General features: G+C 30.5%; 1 protein-coding gene across 2 annotated transcripts in view; it reads left to right on the top strand.

Moving 5' to 3' along the window:
- The window catches only part of LOC145291508 (uncharacterized), a 783169-nt gene that overhangs the window by 745361 nt on the left and 12905 nt on the right, over window positions 1-24903 (top strand). For both annotated transcript variants that reach the window (XM_080137475.1, XM_080137464.1), the window contains exon 11: window positions 9108-9265. In XM_080137475.1, coding sequence (XP_079993601.1) covers window positions 9108-9265 — 158 coding nt within the window. The remainder of the gene's footprint in view (window positions 1-9107; window positions 9266-24903) is intronic.

The following is a 24903-nucleotide window of genomic DNA, read 5'->3' as shown; positions in this document are numbered from 1 at the left end:
CATTTAACCAATTAGACAACTATTTCTTTACTGTTGTAAAATGTATCTACATTGTTACATATTGTGACGTATCTAATTAAAATATTTTAGAAAAGTTTATAATGTATTAGACACTCAATATTTTGGGAGATAAGAATAATTGTTATATTTAAACGTACTTCCTTGTGAAATATAAAGAAATTATTAAAACTAATGAAAAGGGGAAAAAATCTAAATTATTAGAATAAAACAAATTACAATTTTGGAACCATTTGCGTACATAAATAAATTGATAACCTAAATGTAGAAGATATAAAGTTTTCTTTCTTTCATTTAACTTCTTGATTATCGTGAGGGTATTACCAGTTAGGATTCATTTCTTACAAGCTATTTTTAAAATAAAAAAGAATCGTAACGAAACAAAAATCCCCTTAAATTGGCACCTTATTTTAAATGAATATTTCCAAAAGAGAGATGTCATTGATTCTGTCCCCGGTTGTGAGTGTATCTCCAAAAATAATCTGTCTATCAGGTTATATTGATTTTCTAGAAGATCCATAGTATTTGCAGGTAAGTTGAAAATCCTTTTCAAAAGTGACATCAGAGCCAGAAAGGAAACAGACATGTTTATCCAGCCATTGAAATCATTAGAGGATCCATCTTTCATCTTCTTCTCTAGAAACGCATTTACGTTTTTTTTTTATTTTTATGTGTGCACTGTAGTTACTCAAAATCTCTATTATTTAAAAACAGCAATCATTACTTATAAAGATTTCTTTTAAATATTTGTAAAACAAAAATAGAAACAAAACAAATTCTTGTTAATGATATCATATCATACAATGGGGACAAACGAAAAAATACAGTAAGTAGAAAGAAACCAAGTAAATCAATCAGTAATCACAATTAACAGGCTTTGATAAAGCAAAGCAAAAACACTCTGATTCCAGGAAAATAGTTGTTGTTGTTGTTGTTAAAAGATTGTTATAATAAATATATATTCTTTGAATTTTTTTTTCTATTCGAAAATCATGAATTCCAATATGATGTTTGAATCAAATCTCTCGACTTCCGATTTAAGATATAAGTTGGAAATCCGAAAGAAATATTGAATGCCCTTTTATTTTTCATGAACACAACTTTAATCAAGGCATACAAAATATAAAAGGATTATCTTGAACTCTGAGAAAAGATTCAAAACTTTAGAATTAACAAGAGATTGGCAATTCTTCAAATGAATAATATAAATTAGAAAATTGTGGCTTTAAATGTTGTTTTTTATCAGTCGTGATTTAGAAAAAAAAACTGAATCTCATCATTATAATTCTTTGTTAGAAGGTTTATACAATCTACAAAATAAAAATACTCTACTACTAAATTAAGTTTTCCTCTAAACTGATCACTATCTCCATAATAATATCTTTGTTTCTACTTTAGTACAACTGTTATAACTTATTTCGAATCACAGATCCAAATAAAAATTAAATTTGATATGATATTGCTAAAGGTTTTCTATTTTAGTTTTATCTTCAGACCTAGTATTTCAGAGAATTAATGTGTTTAAAAAAACATTTTTAATCGCTGTGCTACAACATAAAATGCGTTAAATATTAATTTTTTAAATAAAAACAGTGTCTTCAGTGCCTTTTCTGACAAAATCCACCACATCTACGGGCAGATAGTAATATGCTTAACAAGTTGATGATGATCAATAAGAAGACAGCTCAAACACAGATAAGAGAGAAAATAATGAAACTATGATTTACACGGGTTCATCTCATTATTATTATTATCATTATTATTATTATTATTGCTGATATTAATTATTCAAAACTGATGAAAGTAAGTCTTTCTTGTTGATTTTTTAATATCGCTGTCATTTCAAACAACTACAATAGACAACACAAAATATTTACCAGGAAGTGATTGCAAATGTGATGCAAAATATCTGTAAAGCAACCAATAGCATTAAACTGACAGCAGTTTTTCTTCTTAGTTTATTTCGTATGTTTTATCTACAGTGACTTATTAAAGTGAATGTATATCTGTTGTTTGTTTGGGTCACTTATATTTTATTCATTCTTAATATTGATTCAGTTGTCTTTTGCTCAATTGGTCCAATACTCATCATATATTTATTCCCCCAATTCAATTGGGCACCTTTTTTATTATCACTTGTTTTTATTTTGTGCATCTTTTTTTTTTTCCATGAATTTATCTTTACATGCATCTTACACTTTGGCTATTGCTTGACTTAAGCTTCTCCAATGGTCAAACACACACACAATCGGGAAGAGAGAAGAGCAGAAGGAGGGGGGGGGTCGAGAAAAAGAATTGAATTAAATTTTAATGGATACATTTTGAAATCTCTATATATAAAAGATGAAACTTGTTTGTCGGGTTGTTCTATGTACAAATGAATATGGCTTTGGCTACACCAAATAGTGTTTACTTTAGTGAATCAGGTATATATTGTCACAACGAATTTAACGATGGGCATAAAAATTTCAAAATATATTTATGAAATTCAATGTCCATGTGTTTCCCTGTATAAAGAAAGAATCTACATAAAAGCTAAAATTGTATTCATCTGTACAAATTTTTGATTAAGATAGTAGAAACAGTTCGAAATCTTTACATGTCTGCCTAAAGGAGTTGGTGGAGGAGGCAGAACTTCCTCTAAATTTTGATATATCCTATTTTAATGACATTTAAATTATACGTATAAACTTTTCAGGGAAGGCAATGGAGATAGCTTGAATCTTCTAGTGTCCCTTAATATGCCAAATTTCTATGTGTTTCTTTTAAAGAAGCTATGAAGGTTGAACCACCTTAAAACTACAAATATGTATCTCTGATTTAAATTAGATTTAAATCATATGTATAAGACACTAATTCAAAAAGCTTTCCAAAATTTTAGTTCTCATGACTATATTAAAGGGTAAAAAGAAAAGAAAATAACATGGTTTTATGAGTGTAATGAAAAACTGACATAGTGGTCCTCATTAAATCCAGGGCAATATTGGGTCTTCCTGCTAGTCATATATATAAAGAGGTCTCCAAGAGAACATAAAGGACAAACTGAAATTTCACTTCATTCGATTATAATGAGATTCAACGTATAGTTAACTTGGTTAGAATTATGTTTATTTTGAAAATGTGAATGAAATTTTATCGTTTTAGGGCCTAATTAAATTACCACTTTCTTTCTTAGATCCTCTGTTATACCTCAATTTGGCACAAAGCAGTATTATAATTTTTTTATCGCTGGCAACCGTCAGTCTCGGGAGATGATGGTGCAGCAGTGGAGCTACATAGGCTGGGCAGGGTTATATGGGAGGATAGCTGTTGCCCATGCATCAGTCTCCTCCCCCTCTTTCTATGAAGCCAGAGGATCTAAGAAAAAGGCAGTCGATAGTTTGGCTTAGTTGTCAGTGATGACAATATAAAGTTAAGCCACCTTAAGGACTCTGTCGCCGGATTTTCTGTTGGGGTTTACTTCCTTAGTCTTTCCACTGATGAAATAATCCCAAGACAAGGGTGGTTTTGAATCAGAGTTGCCTTCTCCTAGGTGAGCTACCAGCCAGAGTTGATGAGCTCCACCTGTCTGAAGTGACTGGTTTTAAGGCACCAGTTGATCGACTTTGCCCTTTCTCCCAGTTAGTATAAGCAGTTTCACTGGGCTTAGTAGTAGTAGTAGTAGCTAAACTACACAAGAAGGCCAGGAGCTGCTTAGTTGTCAGAGGCTATTTGAGATGCACACCATAAGGGCGTTTTTTAGAGAGAGAAGCTTACCTCCACTACCACCTTCGGTTGTGATCATATTTGAAGCCAGTATTATTATTAGGGAATTATAATAGTCATCTGTTCTTGCTTATGCGTCATCATTTCCTAATTGCCATGGTGGGTTAATCGGTTAGCATGCAGTGCTTACAGAGATTGTGAGTTCAAACTTCAACTGTGACAAAAGTAATTTTACTTTGATTTCGTGCAAAATTGAACTTAAACATCTCATATCAAAATATTAAGTAGATTCTTTAGTTTTACTTTTATCTTTATATAATCTATGTAATTTACAGAAATTAGGATCCCGGATGGTCCCAGATAGCACTACTAGTATAACATAAATATTAAAAAAAACGTTTATTTTTAACATTTTTAAAGATAATATATTTTTTAATTTATAAAGTGTCAATAAATAATAATTTAACAAAATGATGTATTCAATGTCATTTCAATGTTCATAAAAAGAAAAAATATGTTTATTCACTGAATATTTTGCAAACCTTATAAGGATTTTATCAAATATGTTGATGTTATATTCATTCCAATTCTAACATTATTCCCTTGATGTATATAAATTAAAAGAATATCTTATTACAGAAAAATTTACTAAAATAAACTGTTACTACCTATTTTTTTAAATTAGTATTATTCTTTTTGCCTTGAACAATATTGGAAATAATTTGATTTTATTGCTAAAGAAAATAATACTTTGTTATATATTTTGAAGATTTAATAATAATTCTTTGTTCTATGTTTGGAAGGTTATACATTTTAAAATAAAATAATGTAGATATTGATATGAATATGGAAGCTGGAGAAATGACGAAAAGAAAAATATAAACAGCTCAGTTCACAATTTCTCTTGAAAAAGAGATTTTACCTCGAAATATTAGCAAATATGCTAATTGACATCAAAGTTATTTTTTATTTTAAAATCTGCATTTCTAAAGCTCTCAAACATTGATTAACTTAATTATTAGAAGAAAATTACTAAACCTATTCTTAATACAGAGTAGGGATTAATTGACTTTTTTCTTTTACTGTTTTCTACCATCAAAGAAAGAAGGGTTTATTATGTCGTTATTGTCGTTTTTCAATGGTTTTAAATATTTGAGAAAAAATAAAATAATAAATAACAAAAAATAAATATTTATCGAATACCAAAATATGATAAGTGCCAAATGAATTTATTCCATTAGATGCCAGCTGAAATTGAGATAAAAAGTTAGATTTTAACATTTCTTTTAAGTGTTTCTTTCAACATGTTAGAGCTTGTAGTTGTTCTGAGTTAGTTAATTCATGCTTTTTACGTCTTTGTTTACAATATTTTCTGTTTCATTTTTTTTCCTGTGTTTTTTTTTTTTTTTGCTATTGCAAGTAGTTTGAGGTCCTGGATATGGCCTAAAACTATATCCGATGGTGAGGCCCCACCTTGCAGGCCTTGGGGAGTGTGGAGCCACCCTTTAATTGCCATTGCTCCCAGGTCCACTCTGACCCGGAGTGGTAGTACCTGTTAGGGTCCCAATTATGGGCTAAATAGAATCTGACTTAAAAAAAAAAAATATAGTCCATTAAAAATCGTTCCTCAAAATAACTAAATTCGGCATTAAATAACCTGAAAAAGGTTGATATGCCGTAAAACAAAAACAACCAACCAAGTAGTTTGAAGCAAAAAAATATCCTCTTGTAGAAACGGTCCTGTTTTTTTTTTTTCATTATCATTATTCATGGGTTTTGAACAAAAGCAGTGCATTTTATAGTTTCAGCGCCCTTCAAACTAATTTTTATTATACACATAAAATGAACTGTCATAAAGACCACAAAAATCCGGTATATTTTTATGACTCTGCACTACCTGTTTCTTATTTCTTAACTTAACTTGAATTACTTCCCTTGTTTCATATCACGTTCAATAAAGAGAATTAATTGTACTGTGATAATATTTGGATGTTTGTGAACACGTTTATTAATAATCTGCCACTCCTGAAGTACAGCTATGGTATAAGTGCTGGTGCATTTGCAGAATGTGGCACTAACGTGCGAGGGGCAATTCTAGTTTGTTTTTTAACAAAATCTGACAAACAGGCAATTTTAATTGTAAAGAACATTTTTCTTTTTTTTTTTAATTAGAATTTTTTTGTTAATTAAATTAAGAAATCAACAAATTCTTTATTGGCTAGTAAGGAAAAACGCGTATTTTAGTGTAATTTAAATTAGTTTAATAGCTTTTTCATTAGCTGTTGGAATTTAATATACTAGCGATTTGATTAAACATTTTTGGAAACTCAAACTACACACATATAAATATACTTTAAAGAAAACTGTTTTATTAAATTAAGCAATAACATTCCATTTTTTTAAATTAACATAAAATTGTTTGTTTGTCTTTAATTTCGGTGATTACTCAGATTGGCACTTATAGTGGAAATTAAAAGTGAAATAAGTTTGTATGATGTACGTACTCGTTACAGAATGAAGGTGTCATATTCCAAAAATTACGTGAATCAATCATTTTATTTAAGACTAAGAAAATCAAAATTTGCGATATTTAGCGATTTTACTACTAAATTGGATTGAGCATAAGGCTGAGTTTCCACATCTCAAATTGGATTTGAGTTGTCTCCCTTGTTTTATTTCATCGAATTTAATCATAACGGACAAAAATACTACGATTCGCTTAGTCATAAAACTTGATTTTCTTGAATAAAAAAACTACTTGATCAAATTACGTGATTTTTGGAATATTTCATCTTCGTTCCGTGATTGGTACGTTTATCATTGCCGCCATGTGCCAATCTAAATAAACACCTAAATTTTTGTTCATTCCACAAACTTATTTAAATATAAACAAAAAAAAAATCTTTCATAATTATTTCTTGGGTATTTTTTTTTTTTTTTTTTTTTTTTTTTCCTACGTAAAAAAATTAAAATTAAAAATAATTATTCGATTTCTTAATTAACAAAAGAGTTTATTAGCGTCTCTCTAGCGTAATAATTCCTATTAGGAGTTGCTTCCCTCGATAATTATCTCCCCTATATCAAACTTATATATTTAAGAATGTTAGACATTTGATAAAATCAAAGTTAGTGTAAAATTAGATTTTATATTCTAAAATAAACTTTAACCAGATTTTTATAATTATACAATTTAAGACAATATATCAATATATGTTTTTTTTTTATCATGTTAAGTATTTTTTTCACTGCTTTATTGTGCTAAATTGAAGTTTTGTTTTGTTATGTTCTGTTTTGTGTGAATTTTTATTTTAAAATAATGTCACCCATGGAAACTAATCAGTGATATGTAATATGTTTAGAATCATTTATCTGTGTGTCCTTAATTACTAAAAAAAAATCAAATTGATAATTTATTTTCAAATAATATCAAATAATTTAATTTTGCCGTTTGGGTCGAAAGAGTATAAAATATAAGGGATATAACTCCGTTAGACTAAGTAAAATAAGCATATATTGATTAGCAGTTTTGGGCCCTGAAAACGTTTATGTATCGACAATTTTAATTTTTTTTTTTTTAATGAATACTTATTGTTTAATTTATTATTGAATTCGTTTAACAATTAAATATTATTCCAATTGTATTTTTTTTTTTTAATGAATACAAAAATCCTATAACTGTTCTGAAATCCCTCTCCCAATTTAGGACGTCATAAACGTACACAAATATTTTTTTCCTCCCAGGTGAACTTTTATTTTATTTCGAAAAGAAATACTTTTAGTCATCAATAAACAAAGTCTTAAAGCAAGGGAGATAACTTAAAGTAGAAATGTTTTATTGTAGCTTCATTAGTAGTAGACAATTACCTCAAATTTCTCAGTTTTAATTATCTTAGAAAGGTTCAGAGAAGTTACTAGAATAATTTTTTAGTTTAAAAAATGCCCCATAAATTGTTTGATTTACACAGATAAATTATTTAAAATCACCAAAGACATAATTCACTCTTTTCCGTTAGTTGAACAGTGTAATGAATAATGACCATTAGAAAATAGATAGTAGCTATAGAACTATTCACCTATTTTTGCAGGTTGCATTATGGCGCCAAAAATGTCTCTATATATTCATGTGTAGCTCGAGTTACACTACCGAGTTATAGTAAAGGAGAAATAATCAAGATAATCTTTAATACTATATGCAGAATCAATGAAATTTGTGTGAGGAGCAGAGCAATTTTATATTAACAGGAATTTTTCAAAGAAAAAAAGAAAGCTTTTGATGCCCTTAACCTGCACTTTACTTTTTATTATTTTATTTTTATTTTTTATTTTGCAAAAAAAAAAAAAAAAAACGCATGAAGAAAAAAAAACAAGGTTTTGCTGCCACCATTTCACACACATTTGTTATCTTTACTTCTCTCTGTCTCTCTCTCTCTCTGTCACTCTCTCTCTGTCTGTCTGTCTGTCTGTCTGTCTGTCTGTCTGTCTCTCTCTCTCTCTCTCTCTCTCTCTCTTTCTCTCTCTCTCTCTTTCTCTCTCTCTCTCTCTCTAATGTTCATCTACACTGACTGTCAAATTGATTGTGGGTATTTCTACCCAATTCCACCGCGGCTGCTTTTAAAGCAAATATTACTACAGCTTACTTATATCACCAACCCATATTTGTTTACTGCATGAATTACTTTTGGCTGTTATCTTCTTTTTATTCATTTGCATGGTTTCAAAAATAATTGTGACACTTTCACCACCCCCCTCCTTCAAAATCCATCTCTGTGAGGCCTTTTCCCCTATCAGACCAGACCAGACCAGACCAGACCATTAAATCACATTCAAAGATTTTCAATTTGCTTCAGGCTTTATAACTATCACATTTTCTCTGCATGCCTTAAAAGCGTTCTTTCGGTTTTCTTTTTTAACTTTTCCATCTATGTGCATTATGTTTATTGAGTTTATATCTGTTATAAATCCTCTTGTGTTTAGGCATTTTTATTTTATTTATTCCAATTTTTTTTTAATTGTAAAAAAAAAAGTTTTGAAAAAAATAAAATATATATATTCCCTTTTTCTTTTTTATTTAGAATTTCTTTTCTTTTTTATTTTTTCAATTGTCTAGCATTGTGCTTTCTTTCTCTTTGAAAATTGCTGCTGCTTTTCTTGGCAATAACACCACCTCCCCAAATCTAGCAGAAGAGACAATTCTCTTTTTCAATTATCCATTTCCACCTTCTCTCTCACCCTTACATCCCTTCTACTTCACCAAAACTTTCTTTTATGTTTGCCTTGTGTTATGTGTGTACAAGTAACTCCCAACTGGTCTTATCTGTGTCTTAGTAGCTATTGTGGTTTTACTTAATGGTATGCAATAAGTTGTTTATGTCTGGTCGTTCCAGCATCTACCGTGGCCTCCTCGAACACATCACAAAGCAGCGTGAACAGCTCCCCTTCCGGCACACCACCAGTAAACAGAGCCGTAATGTCTAGCCCTTTCACAGTGCTCTCTGCCAGGCATGAGCATGCCTTTGCTCACATCCACCCCCAAGGACCGCAGGTATGGCATCATACACCAACATGAACATTCAAGCACACATTCACACACACACACACACACAACTCATCATCATTAGAGTCGCTTCATCCCTTCCCCATTCCAACCCCCATTGGATACCAACCAATGTGCAAAAAGGATTTCTATCTTCTTCTCTGTATATATATCTCTCTCTCTCCCTATCTCTGTCTCTCTTTCTTTCTCTTGTTTCATTTTTTCTTGGTGGATGGTGGTCAGCAAAGTATTTGAAACGTTTTGGAATATGGACAACGTTTTTTTTTTTTTTTGTTTTTTTTATTTCTTCATCTTTGCTTCAAAAAATTACAAAGCTTTCATTACGAAAAGGTATGCAAACATTTGTAATATTACTACATCATAAAATCTCTTCAGAAAACAAAAATAGTAGGTATTCTTAAAATATGAAACTACTAGTTCAAACGTAAGCGTGATTAACCAAAGAAAACGGTATTTCAAAATCAGTCATGGCAAACCAATTGGTACTTCTGAAGTAAAATAGGATTTAAAACAAATGCATTTCAGATAAAAACACTATTACGTACATATGTGTTATGTCAAAATTAATATAAATTACAAAAGTTACGAAAAACGATCCAGTAGAAAATGTGCTAGATGTTTTTTTTGTTTTTTTACAAAAAAAAATCATAGATACTTGCTGTTGAACATTTTATATTTTGAAATAGTATATTTTCACTGAAAGCGAGGAAAGTAAATCAAAATGATAGCTTTTATGAACTCTTCCACGTTAAAACATACAATAAAAGTTGTAATTATTTTCTACTGAATCATCTTTTATACCTTTTGGAACTTATGTATCATGTCAAAATTAGTATAAGTACATAATTGTATTTTTACCTGAAATGCATTTGTTTAAAAGCACCAATCAACTAATGGACAGAGCCTCTTATAGAGATGTCTGAATCTATCTAAAATTAGATGTGTTCTTTTCGATGTTTAGCAATAAAAATTCTATGCTAAAATGAAGTGTACTAGACTTACAAATAGACAAATCTTCTCATAAAGATGTAAGGATATTTTTCAAATTTAGTACTGACATGGTAAACAATATATAGATAAACATTTTTCAAGAGCAGGACTTCCGCTTTGAGAAAAGATGATGAAACCATTTTTTTAGCGTTAAAGTGAGTGAAAGCGTCAAACCCACTTTTATTAGCTATTTCAAAATTGTATGCTTATCAATAGTAATTAGTTTCATTTTTCTAAAGTAACTTTTAATTTAAAATCAACTTTGAATTAGATTAGATATAATTATTTCATATATAATTTATAATAGAGATTTAGTAATACTAATTTTTTTATCTTTTATTTTTACTTTTTAGTCATCAAAAAATAACGTCTTATATTATTTACGCAGTTCACTTATCTACTTTAATACCTAATTCAATTTATGTATAAACAACAAAATCGTGGTCTATAGAGTCAATGGCTAATTAGCCTATTGATTATGTGAATTGGATTTTAATTAATGATTTCTTATTGTTTAGGTATATTTTTATGCATACTCAAAATGAATTACATGGATAAATTTTAAAGGAAATCAAAATTGTAACTGTATTATTTACTTTCTTGTGCTAGTTGTAAAATTTATAATGAAATACGAGTCGACCTCTCGATCATTTCAATCAATTTACTTTTAATTTTCCCTTGAGATTTCACAAATAAGTTTTGTATCCTTTGTGGAATGCCTACTAGAGACTATCCTGGAGTGTCTAAGGTCTCTCTGTACAGAAGTTTGTCTGAACAACTTTGCATGAGGATGCTTTGTGCTTCAAGTAAAACCTAAATATTCAAAATCACATAGTATTTGTGGCCCAAATAAGATATTTTCGGTATGGCTAATCTACACTGGCACCTTCTCCAAATGATGGTAAAGACTAAGCTTGTTTCCTTTAATAATTACAAGAAACCTTCTAAACAACCAATAGCTATGGCTAATGATACATTACTTGAAAGTACTTCATTCAAACTCCTTAGCATTCACGGGGAACATGAACAGATACATCGAGGACATTGCTGTGGCTGCTGCAAGGAGGGTGGGCTCTCTCTACCGTGCTAGAAAGTTACTTACACCTAAAAGTATCCTGTACCTTTACAAGGTCACCATTCGCCCATGTATAGAGTATTGTTGTCACATTTGGACTGGTGCATCTGCTACTAGTCTCTCACTCCTGGACAGGGTTCAAAAGAGAGTCGCCAACCTAATCAGTCCTGAGCTGTCAGCTAGGCTTCAGCCTCTGTCTCATCGACAAAATGTTGAATGCCTATGCCTGTTTTATAAGCATTTTAATGGTAGATTCTCCGACAAACTATAAGCCTTTGTACCCTCTTGACGTAAATACTCCCGACAAACTTGACGAGTAACAAAATCCCACCTCTATACAGTAGAGATCTTCAGATGCCAAAAAGCCTTCAACTCTAATAGTTTCTTCTCTAGAACTGCTAAACTTTGGAATTCCCTTCCAGGTTCCTGCTTCCCCAACTGTACTGACATGCAGAAGTTCAAGTGTAATGTAAACAGACATCTTGCTGCTCAACTCTCTACATAGTATCCCTACACATTATGTCCCAAATAGTAGCCCCCTACATCAAAATAGCACTGTGCCCGGTCTGGAATGAAAATGCAATAAAGTTTGTTTTTTTTTAAGTAACAATACAAAGCTGAATACTCCAGCAGACTAGTTGAATTAATGTCCTGGAAACCAATAAGAGCAAGAGACCATAAAAAAGATATACTATAACATATTTACATGGTCAATTGGGGAGAGGAAAATTATGTTCTTAACTTCTTTACTAACTCAGTATTTGAGAGGTACGAGGGGCGTGCAATAAGTAATGCTCCTGACCCACTTCCCATAGCAATAGAGCAACGAATCTTGGCACAGTTATTAGTCTTTCTCTACATAGGAACCACCCAGAGTTATGGATTTCTCCCATCGTTTGATGCAGTTCTGGAGACCGTTTTTGTAGAACACCCCAGGTTGGTCCTCCAACCACGATGTGATTCAGAAATCAAGGCTGCATCATCTAGGAAACGCTTTCCTTTCAAAAACAACTTCATGGCTGGTAAGATGTGAAAGTCAGAGGGTGCAAGGTCAGGAGAGTAGGGAGGATGGGCAAAGATTTCATAACCACACGCCCATGCTTCTGATCTGGCAACATGCGAGTTGTGGACCGGAGCGTTGTCCTGCAGGAAGAGGGTACCTTTGCTGATCTTGCCCCGCCTCTTGATTTTGATAGCTTCCCTTAATTTCCTTAAAAGTGAAGCATAATAGGCTCCTATAATTGTGGTACCCTTTGCCAGGAAATCTGTCATCACTACTCCGTCCTGGTCCCAGAAGACTGTGAGCATGACCTTGTTAGTGGATAGCTGCACCCTTGCCTTCTTTGGAGGTGGTGAGTCCAAGTGCTTCCATTGCAGTGACTAGGCTTTGGTCTCTGGATAATAATGATGGACCCAGGTTTCATCCTGTGTAATCAGTCTTTTGAAAAACTTTGACTCATCTTCTTGGCACATCTCAAAATTCATTCTCGAGCACTCAACGCGTTCTCGCTTCTGGAATGGTGTGAGCAACCTGGGAATCCATCTGGCAGACACCTTGTGCATATGCAAATGGTCATGAATGATAGTTTCCACAGACCCTGTACTAATCTTGACATCTTGGGGGCTATTTGGCGAATAATAATGCACCGATCTTCCAAAATGGCAACTTGACGGACAGATACCTCATCAATGGCAGAAGGGGAGGGCAGCCAGGTCTGGGAACTGTTTCCACAGACTTCCGGCCATGTTTGAATTCACGATGCCAGCGTTTTACAAGGTCATATGATGGGGCATTATCACCATAAGTTTCTTTCATTTCATCAAAAGTCTCCTGTGGTGTGCGTCCTTTCAAATACAAAAACCGGATGACTGCTCGATATTCAACAAGCTCCATTTCACACCTGATTCATTTCAAACACCTGTAAAACAGAAACTGCAATTAGTTCAGAGCTGTAATTTGCCACATAACCCGTAGAGATATAAATCATTGCACATACAAAATTTCAGCTAGATCATACAACTGGAAGTGGGTCAGGGGCATTACTTATTGCACGCCCTTCATAAAGGAGAACTTTAATGAAATATGCAAAGTTATGAAAAAAAAAATAACAACACTGTTTTAGAGTAGCAATTGTCGCCTCTGTTGCTGTTGCAGTTGAGTTGAATTTCTACATAGAGCTTTTGAAGATCGTGCCTCAGGATTGTCTGGTTCTGTTACTATTAGTACAGAGTTTTTTCATATGTTTTATATTTTAGTTGTAGGTATTGTATTTATTTAATCGGCTTGTTTGATTTTTTTTTTTTTTTAATTCTGGTAGATTTTTTTTAGAATATTTTATAACCTTTACTTTATAAACGTAAATCTGTAAAAAGAATTGAGTCCCCTTGCTTATCATTATCGTAAAATATAAACAAATAAATAAAATTAATTTAAAAACTAACTGATTTTTTCTATTCATTTATTAGTTCAGATAGTAGGGAATCAGATGTCAGTTGTCACCGTTAATAACGACTTGTGTCCAGATTTCAATTTGATACGCTTGTTACACGTAACCACATTGATAATTTGTGAAATAACGAAACAGCTGTCTGTGGATCACTATATTTTATATAGCTAATATATAAAGAAAGTAAGACTTTGAAATTTAGTCTGTTATAGCATTGCAACTGACAAGCCTAGCCAATGAATTACAGAAATTTTCAGTTTAGGTTCTTCAAAAAATATATTTTGCTATTCCAATAGATTTCATCAATTACATATTATATCCATCTGGAAATTTCTATCAGTTACATAATTTTCTAAGAGTTCACCGTCTGCTTTCATTGAATAATAAACAGATGAATATCCAATGAAATTTGTGCTTTGGTACAACTAGTAAATATAAATAGCATAAAAAATGATTGGTACATAGTTATTCAAAATTTTCATTGCAGTTACATAGTACTACACACTTTTAAATTACAAATGAAATTAAAAAGATAATTATGTATGGGGATACAATTAAAATTGGGAACTTTATTGACATATCAGTGGTATTGCTAACAAGCTAAATATTGATTATTCACAAAATGAATCTGTGAAATACTTCATACTTAGTTGTTTTTTTTAAACATTATGAACACTTATATTAAAAATACTAATATATCAACTTTTTGTTGGTAACTTTCTGTTACTTATGAGAAATATGCATAACTCAATTTTTACCAGCCCATAATTCTCCATCTCCTCTGACTTATTTTCCACTTGATAAAAAGTAGGAAAAAAGAAGAAAGACAAATAGCATGAACTAATGTGAGATTTTCTCTTTTTTGCCTCTGTCAACAGAAAAGGGCACATGCAACACAAGGGTGGTCGCTTATTTTGTCTGGATAAGTCGTCATTTTCTTGTCTACTGACAATAATTACAAGTTTTCTAGTTAGGTTCAAGCATAATATCAGACTCTCTCAGTGTAGCAGTTCCTACTTATTGGCCTCTCCATGACGATAAAATTAGACACAAGGTCGATCTTCAATATGGGAAAAATCTAGCTTCCAAAAGAGGGACACATTTGATTGAAATAAAAACTTTAAAAAATTGCCTCAGTCTAAGAAGAATTTTTCTTTCATTGATCAAGACAGAAAAGATTAAGTATAATATCAGAACAAATACTACACTCTACAAGGACGCACTAACTTAATCAATATGTCAGTCTGTCACACCTACTTTTAAAATAAAATGCTAATTTCTAAAAAAAATTTGTTTTTAGATATGTACATGCATTTTTGTAAGATGTTGTCTCCATATGTCAACCAGCCCATTAGTCTGTAACATTTAAGTTTGAAATAGCATTTTGATTGATCTGTTACGTTTCTTGGATGGTTGCAAAACCAATTCTTTTAAACCTGTGTCAAAACAATGGCTACTCATCAAAGTATCTTAAGCTATCTCATCTAGCAATTAAGAAAAGATTTCTGCTAGAAAGTTTTGAAAAATGCGAAGGATAAATATTAACTTCTAAAAGCATAAATTAATAAAAATTTAAATTAATTTTCAGTTCTTTCAATAACATTAGAAAATCATGATAAAATAAATATTTCTTTAAATTCTCTGACTTTTGTGTGCATTTAGGTTATCATATTTCTGTGCTTTATATTTTTGACATCTTCTAAGTTTTTTATGCTTTTTATCAGGTTACAAATCATAATGGTATCTAGATACTTAAATTAAGAGATTAATATATCACTCAGAAAATTTTATCGGTACCCAATTAAAGAAAACATTTAAAAAAATAAAACTCTTAACATATATCTAATCTAATATATAAAAAAGTCACTCAGATTTTCAATATTAGACCATAGAATTTCATTTGACAAATCAATATTTAACACTACCTAACTAATAAAATTATTAAATTTTCATATTTTTATTCTATATATTTAAAAATCCCAATCGATTTTATTGATTGCATATTTTATCCAACCCAATAATTTTTTAATAAAAGAAACTTTAGGATAAACACTAATTTTCATTGGGTCATAAACAGTTTATCCAGTGAAATTATGCCATTCATTAAAATTATTACATAAAAATGGTATAATTTACTGAGTGAGTTTTTAATCTAAACTTTCATTTTATATTTTATTACTCTAGGGTAGAAGTCTGAATGAATTAAACAAAAAAATGAAGTTAAAGGTTATAACAATTTTACTTGAGTTACATAGAACTAACATAACAATAGTTATAATAGTTGTTATAACAATTTTACTTGAATTTAACCAGAACTATTTGGACTTTTTAAAAATTATCAACTTAGTGTGCATGTGTATGCCTTTACAATTTTTCATAATAAAGGTTGGAGATGAATTAAACATAAGTTAATATAATTCATATATGCTTTTTACTGACAAAGACATTATTATATTTCTGATGAAGCCTTAACCGGTGAATGAAAAAATATATAACCTCTGAAAATATTGTATTTGCAAATCAAACGTGCAACTGACACTAGCTGCTAAATAGTAATGTTTTTATCATTTTCCTTAATTCATTAAATTAATTAAAACAATAAAATGGAGTAAAAAGATGCTGCAATGATAAATTGTTGATCAAAAAGAACAATCATATCTATGTGTGTACATACGATTATACATGACTTTTACAATAAAAAATATTAACCCACATTAGATTAATATCCTAAGCTATACAGGATTTGGATAACTGGCACACACCACACACACACACACATATATATATATATATATATATATATATATATATATATATATATATATATATATATATATATATATATAATTATGGAATAAAGGAGTTACAAGAAACGTTTCCAAATATAACTCTATTCCTAATTTATTTATATAATAAGCATTAAAAGCCAAGTTCCTTTTCTATGTTTTTATAAATATCAGTAACAAAATATGTTTACTAACTCTACTTATAAGAAACCAATGAGTTTAATCTTCTTTATTTATGAGTATTCCTTTAGATATAAAATACATGTTTCAAAAGTGGGTTTACTTTTGGAAACCTTGTAACCCTTACATACCATCACTATTTTGTCCTTTAGTTCTCACATTCCACGAGTGATGTTTCTGGCAAAGGGGAAAAACGTTTGGGTTGAATGTTGTTTGGAGTGGATGGAATGTAAAGATTTTTAATCCTCTCATAATATTCATTGTCATTCAACAGTTAATCCATGCATCTCATTAAGCCTTATCCTTTAGTGTGTTTAGACTTAATATGTGATGACTCATTAGTTAAAATCTTTGTTTTTTAATATATTTTGTATAGATATATAACCTTAACTGATTCTAATAAACATGTAAGGTTAAGAAAATTATTAAAAACTGCTAACTTGATTGTTATTAATAATTCTTCATCTAAGACAAAAAGTTTTTAAAAAATTAAAAAAAAAAAACAATGTTGTTCATACATTTTTGTAAAATATTCTTCAAAATAAGACAACCTACATTAAGGTAAAACTAATGAATATTTTATATCCTAGAACTTTTTTCTTTTTTAGTGACCACATTTTCAGCTATATCTTTTCTGAACATGGGGTCACCGTTTTGTGTGTTGTACTACCGTTGATAACACACAAAGTGTTGGAAGAAACAGAAAAGGACAACAATGAAGAAGCAGTTTGATTTACATACATGCACATTTATTCTCACATAAACAGTCTATCAAAGACAAATGTAAAAGGGGGATTCAAAACCTCTAAGATGATACTTAACATGATCTAATATAGAAAGAGGGAACAACAGATATTAGTTCTAAAAAAAGAACACATTACTGTCCCCCATACAATAATGAATGCACACGTGTTGTCACAGTTTTAGATAAAGAAGATGTGTGAATAATGTATAAGTAAATATTATTTACATTTGTGTTAAACTATTCTGGTAATCTAATCTTGAAGATGTGTTTGATGGACACAGTGTCAGGCCTTATGAAAGCCATGCAGGGATGGCTAACCTGTCGGACCATATCAAATGGCTTTTGAAAACTCAGCCAGAAAGAGGATGTACATTTGCTTAGTCAGAATAAGTCTCAGAGAGATAACTTGAATATCTGTTCAAGGAAGATAACTCAAATAATTCTACCATTACATTGATTTTACAACCATTATTTTCTATAACTAAGACTGATTCACACAACTGAAATTTTAGTTCTATTTAATCATATTTTAAAAAAAAAAGCATAAATATACTACTACTACTACTACTACTACTACTACTACTAAACACATTATAATTGATCACATAAAGATTCTACATGGAAATAGCAAGAAAAACATTTTTAAAACTATGATACTTTTTCTATAAAAAGTAAATGGTCTAAGATGGATTTTGATATAGATGTGGACACGGAAATGCCTTTAAGTAATGTATTTAAATAGTTTACAATGTCTGCAACAATTTTGTGATAATTTTATTCGACACCAGTTATGGATTTTAACTGGTTTTCAGATTTTCTGCCATCTTGGATATAATACTGATCAGAATTGAAGTTACTTGGTTTGTAAGAAATTTTGGTTATTTTCATTACAAACTAACTGAGGTATGAAAAGAATTATAAAGAAATTAATAACTATTTAATTTTAAAATTATATAATTTCTTCCACTTGTAGTAGAAGATTTGTTAGCTCAGATGAGAGAGTTGGGTATCAGTGTTCATGGATGGTAATGATGGTGTTTATGCATGCGCTGTGTCTAACCACACTGATGAGTTGTGAAATGACAAAACGTTTGTGGATGACATATATATATAAACAATCAAAGGGGGTTTATCTTTTAATTACTTGTTACTGTTATAAAGCTCTATCTGAAGTGATAACCAGCACTTTATGTGTAAAAAATCTATTGTCTTGGATCAGATCTATTCCAACTCTTTCATGTAATACATATGTATTAGCCAGGTGCCTGGCATTGTCCAGTTGCAAAATATACTTAAAAATGATACTTTAATTTATGCAGATTTTATATTTATTATAGAGCTAATTCTCTATCAATTGTTATATTGACCCCAATATGTAGTAGTGATTTCAAAAGTAATTAAAAATATATGAATTGGTACCATCAGCTAAACTCTAAACCAAAACATATAGCACTCCAGCTTTAGTTGTTACTGTTTGAGCTATCATCAGATAGCTAAATAGTTAAAAATTAACGGACTATAACATATATATGTGCATTTGCACATGCGTACAAGAGCATTTTAAGTTTTCTTACACCTGCCAAGTTCCAATTATTTCAATTTTGACCCTTTTAACAGCTATTTTTACCAGCTAAAACCCATAAAAGAATAGTCCACAGAAATGCAATCATTTGACCTGCCTCACTTCACTCTGTGACCTTGAGTCTCAGAGGAGATGCACTTTGAAAAAATGGACACAAACACACACATAGTGAGCTTTATAAATTAGATTAGAAAAAAATGTGACAATAATTGAGCTCGGGTTAAATTGTTTGTCAAGAAAAAGTGAATGCATATATTTTATATATATATATATATATATATATATATATATATATATATATATATATATATATATATATATACACTTTATTCAAACAATGTAACTCTTGATTCTTTTGGATAAATTGTTTTCATTGACACTTTTTTACACAGCTGATAGCATCACACATAGCTTTTCTATATCTCATTACCTGACACAGACAGTCACGTTTCCAACCTTTTTCCCCAGATAGACAGGATTAGAAAGTCTCACATGTTTACCTATTTCTGATCACAGTTCCTGAGAATTATGTAACAAATGCCCATTGCCAACTCAGAAATGCTGATCATACTAATAGACATCACCCTAAACTCTTGACCCCAACTTGAAGAACCATTGCTGAAAACGACAAGATACTTCAAGAAGGCTGACTGGGAAGCCATCAGGGATCACATTAGAGATCCTCCATGGGGTAATATCGTTTCTCTTCTTGTGCAAATAAGGTTACTGGATTGTTCAAAGCAGTAATTGAAATGCATGTTCCCACACAAAAGTTCTATAGCAGATCCCACTCTCCCCAATGATTCACTTCTTGTGTAGCTGCCATTGCTCAAAGGCAGCATGCATTTCACTGACTTATCCGACATAAGTTCAGTACAAATAGTCAAAAGTTTACAGAAGCTAGAAATAATTGTAAGAGTGAAATAGTTGCAGCCGAGAGAAGACATATCAAAACCACCAGAAAAGTAGCAGAAATTAGAAAATATTATTGAAACGTTATTGCAATCATGTAGGTCAATTAAGATGTTTATATAATATATATTTGTAAGGCTCTATTTTTGAAAAAAACATTGGTTTTTAAGTTGTTGGGTTCATATTCTATCTTTATTACTTCTGTCTTTTAATCAATACAAAGGAGAGGGAGAGAGAGAGACCGTATAGATAAGAGTGAATAGGCCAATGAACATACATTGAGAAAGGGTAAAAGTGGTAGAAAGTTAGTAAGAAAGGGGTCATTTGATAAGTTAATTGCAAATTATGAGTAATTGAAATAAAAGACTTCTCAAAAGTAACCCAATCCCAAAAACGAGGAATATTTTAATGTGTACTTGGTGCAATTAAAATGTGTACAGAAAAAGCATTAGGGAAATGAATTTTAGTATGATAATAAATGATGTAAATAATGTGAAATAAATTTATTCAACTGATTTTTTTCTATAATATTTATTAAGCATATTCTTTCAAATATTGATATTTAATAATGATATTCAACTCTTTTTAGTGGCGCTTCTTTACTCGGTCTATAGGAAACAGGTGGCATTCCTCAAAATTTTAGCTAAACCTTAAATGGAACCAACCTGTTTCTTACATGTAGTCTTTTTTTTAACTGTCCTTATCTAAAACTAAAGAAAAAAAAACAGTTCAAAATCAAAGAGAGTTCTTGGTAAGCCCAACAAATACTGCTATTCAAAGTAGAATTAACTATTTTCACACGGTGTTCCACGGTAGGTAACACCAGGCAATGTCTTGTGTATGCCATCGATGCAGTTTAGTCAAAGAGGGTGACATCAGCCAGGTGGCAGTTATATCGCTTCTCATGCACTCAAACAAAGTTTTATTTATGATTAATTAGTAGCCATTAAAATCATAAATGTAATAGCATAAAGTACCAAAAAATAACTTTGAAAAACGTTTATTTTATTACTTATGAAATTGAATCAACTGAAATGCACTTTCTCCATAAACAAATTAGCCATTTTAATCTTTTGTTTATAGTTTTAAAAAGAAAAAGGAAAGAATTCATGAACTTTTGAAATTTGAAATAAATTTGTAAATATCTAAACTGTCGAATAGAAAGTTATTTCTGGCTTTAAATTTCTTAGTAAATCCTCATGTGTTAAAAGATTGAAACTTTTAAAAGCTATTTACATCCTATAAATTTTATAGAGATTACAACAATATTACCATAACAAATTTAGTTATAATCTTATAACAATGCGGTTCAATTATTCATTTCATAGCCAAACAATACTGTAATAAGTAAATTTAACTTTCAAGATGAAAAAAAGTAATTTAGTAAAACAAAAACCAAATGATATAGCAAAAAAAAGAGTGAAAACAAAAATGACAGTAAAAATACTCCCGGACAATGCCGGATGGGACAGCTAGTTGAGCATAATTGAACAACATGTGTATTGAGACAGATAGAAAGAAGAAAACATATTTGGAAATCTATTTTTAGCATTTTTGCTTCCTCTCCAATTTTAATTGTATAATTTTGCAATCCAGCTCTCTAGACTCATTGTTAGCATCTAAGTAAAAAAGGATAGCAATGAAGAATATAACGTTCCATGACCTTGTAACTATGTTGATAAATACGAAATAAAATCCCTATATTCATTAGAGTCATTAATCAAAAGAGACATAATCCTGCAAAGCTATTTTCCAAGAATATCTCGCAATTATGGCAACAGAACTCAACAGATGGTAACCAAATTTGGAATCGTCTTTTGTCAGAAGAATCAATAGGTATATGAAAAAAAAAAGGTTGGGGTGTCAGCGTTGAGTGACCATTTCTCACAGGTAAAAATCTACGGATAAAAAAACATGTCTTCTCAGGCTTTTCTATTCTTATTCGACATTTTGCACATCCCAATTCTCTTTGGTGTTTGTTCCATTAACACTTCTTTTGTCTCTGATTGGTAAAGGAAATCAACATCAGATGGCAACCAAACACCTCATCTGAGAGAAAATATAGAACTAAACATAACTTTTTGTTTTACTATTGGGTCAAGGCTAAGAGCCACTCAAGGATAAAGGCTAACGAGATAGAATGATTGTCAGCTGAAAATGCAGAACATTATAGGAGTACTAACATTTATCAATGGTGTGAATTGTATTAATTACTTATGGGGCGGTTTATGAGAAAAATCTGTTGAGATTGGATTTGAAGACTTGGTTATTAATCATGTCAAACTGTAAGAGTCTTATATTCACTACCAATGAATGTTCATATAGTTTGTACAGTTGATCCACACCATCTGCCATGAGCAAAACAGTTAAGAACAATTACATAATTCACCAGTCTCATCTAGGTATAGTCAGAGACGTGAATGACAAGATCATTTAGTTCCATTATTGGTGTTCACGTCTCGACTGCACTGTTTTCACTGTAAGAGAAATACAGTATTAAAATGAAACCTCAAATAATGAGAAATCTTACACGAACGAAAGAGGCTTTGCTAGAATTCCAATTTATCAAAGGACGGACTATTATATTTTAGGTGCTAGATGACCCTTGATCTTACAAATTGGTTTATCTGCCTTTTCCAGATCTTGACCTATATCATAAGTCAAGCCTAATGAACGAGTCAATTTAATTTGGTCACAGATAACCTATGAATCAAGCAGTATTGTGTTACATAGTACCAGTAGTATTCTAGTAAGCTGAGACATACACAAACTCACATGCATATATGTGCGCCTACAAGAAAAAAATGTAAACCATTAGATCATTGAACTCGAGTTGCTGAAATCAGGAAATAATGAGTTTGCAAAGACAGTTAAATGTAAAAAAGTAAAAAGACTAACTTAAAGAGTAGTTTCTGTTTTTCTATCTATAGGATTATATCAATTTCTTTTCCTTTCTTTATTATGTTTGAATGTTAATAAACTTAAAGAAGCAAGGCTCTTAGATACCATATATAATAAGAGTGGGTTCAAACAGCATAGTGAGAGAGGGTGATAATGGTAGATAAAAACTGTGTAAGAGATGGGTCGATTAGTGAATTGATTGCAAATTGCAGCCAATTAGAACAATTAAAATGGAAGGAGTTTTTTGTTTTGTTTTTTTTAAATAGCTCAATTTAAAAACTGAGGAATATTTGAGCGTGTATGTTTTGTGATTAAAATATATAGGAAAAAACACCTCAGAGAAATAGACATTGATTAAGTCAGCTTTAATATAATAATAACTATAACATTTTATTTCTGGCAATAAACTGAAGGCAGACATTTTATGCAAGATCTGGTCTAAGAGTTACCAGTAGTTTTGAATATCTGAATTTCCTCCTTGTTTTTTGTTGGTTAGGAGTGAAGTGTAGTATCTGTTCAGACTTTGTTTCATATTTTCTGTCCTCTTTTTAGAGTTAAGCAATTTTAATTTTTGTCCCAATCCAGAATGTCCCTTTTCTGGAGAGCTGAATTTTCTCTTACATTAAAAAGCAACCTTGCGTCTAGCTAGCTCTACCCTTGTGCCAAGTAAATAGGGACTGGAATAGAATTTGATAACTAATCAAGGCAAAAACTGGGCTTGCAGGAAGAACGGATACACTCTTGTATGAAAGCACTACAGAATGTTCTCCTTGACTGTCTGACTGTTGCATTTTATCAGTTTTCATACTCAGGAATTTTTATGGGTGTTCTTAAATCTTAAATTGCAACATTACATAAAATTAAGCAAGAAAGAAGTCGATGAGTATTCAAAAACAGAATTATTTTTTAAAAATATATAGAAAGATATATCTGTAATGTAAATTTACTTGGACATGTCGCTACTGGAGTGCATATTTCACCAGTACACACCACAAGAGAATGTAACTCTAGGTAGCCAGAACTATTCCATAGCTGTAAAAGGTTATTGGAACTTCAGTTCACTGGAGGATTGACTATTGTGTCCCTATCGTAATGATAATCATTACTAATACGGACATAAATTATTTTAAAGGAAATTCTGTTGGGAAATTAGTCAAAAACTATTTATTTTGCTTTACGCACTCATTCGTGACCATATGCATTAAAAGAATGTAATTTAATATTTACAAGAAATTTCAAACCAGTTTACTGTACTGTAAATAGTGTTAAAATTTTTAATTTGCCTTCAAACATTTTGAATCTGAGGAGAAGAAATAAGTTCATAACCGGATCACCTGCGTTTTCTAACCATTAAATCAGATGTGGTTTTATCATTCTTGCTTCGGTTATGTACTTTCGCTAATGACTCAACACAGGTTGCAAACATTAACAGTATTTATCGTCGAGTAAATTAGCTTACAACTTATTTTAAAATTAAATATTAAAAAGATTCTTAGCAAATATTGGTCACAAATGAGTAGGTAAATCAAAATAAATTGTTTTTAATTAATTTTCCAACGGTATTTTCTTTCAAAATATTTATGGTGATAATAATAATAATGATTACCATCATACTGACCAGATTCAATGTTGCTAAACTTGGGTAACCTGATTGATTTGCCAACCTGATTTACCTGTAAAATAATTCAAAAACTGATTTTATTTTTAAAAAATAGATAAATCTTGTAGTTCCAAAAAATCTACTTTATAGAGAACTATAGGCAGTTATATATATATATATATATATATATATATATATATATATATATATATATATGTGTGTGTGTGTTATATATATGTTATAAATATATATATGTTATATATATATATGCTATATGTTATATAACTACTTCATTTACTCACATATGTGTTATATATATATATATATATATATGTGTGTGTGTGTTATATATATGTTATAAATATATATATGTTATATATATATATGCTATATGTTATATAACTACTT

This window comes from Euprymna scolopes, chromosome 2 (assembly GCF_053919585.1).
Source record: "Euprymna scolopes isolate OS-2025 chromosome 2, ASM5391958v1, whole genome shotgun sequence".
NCBI lineage: Eukaryota > Metazoa > Mollusca > Cephalopoda > Sepiida > Sepiolidae > Euprymna > Euprymna scolopes.
This window is presented reverse-complemented; position numbering and strand designations above follow the sequence as displayed.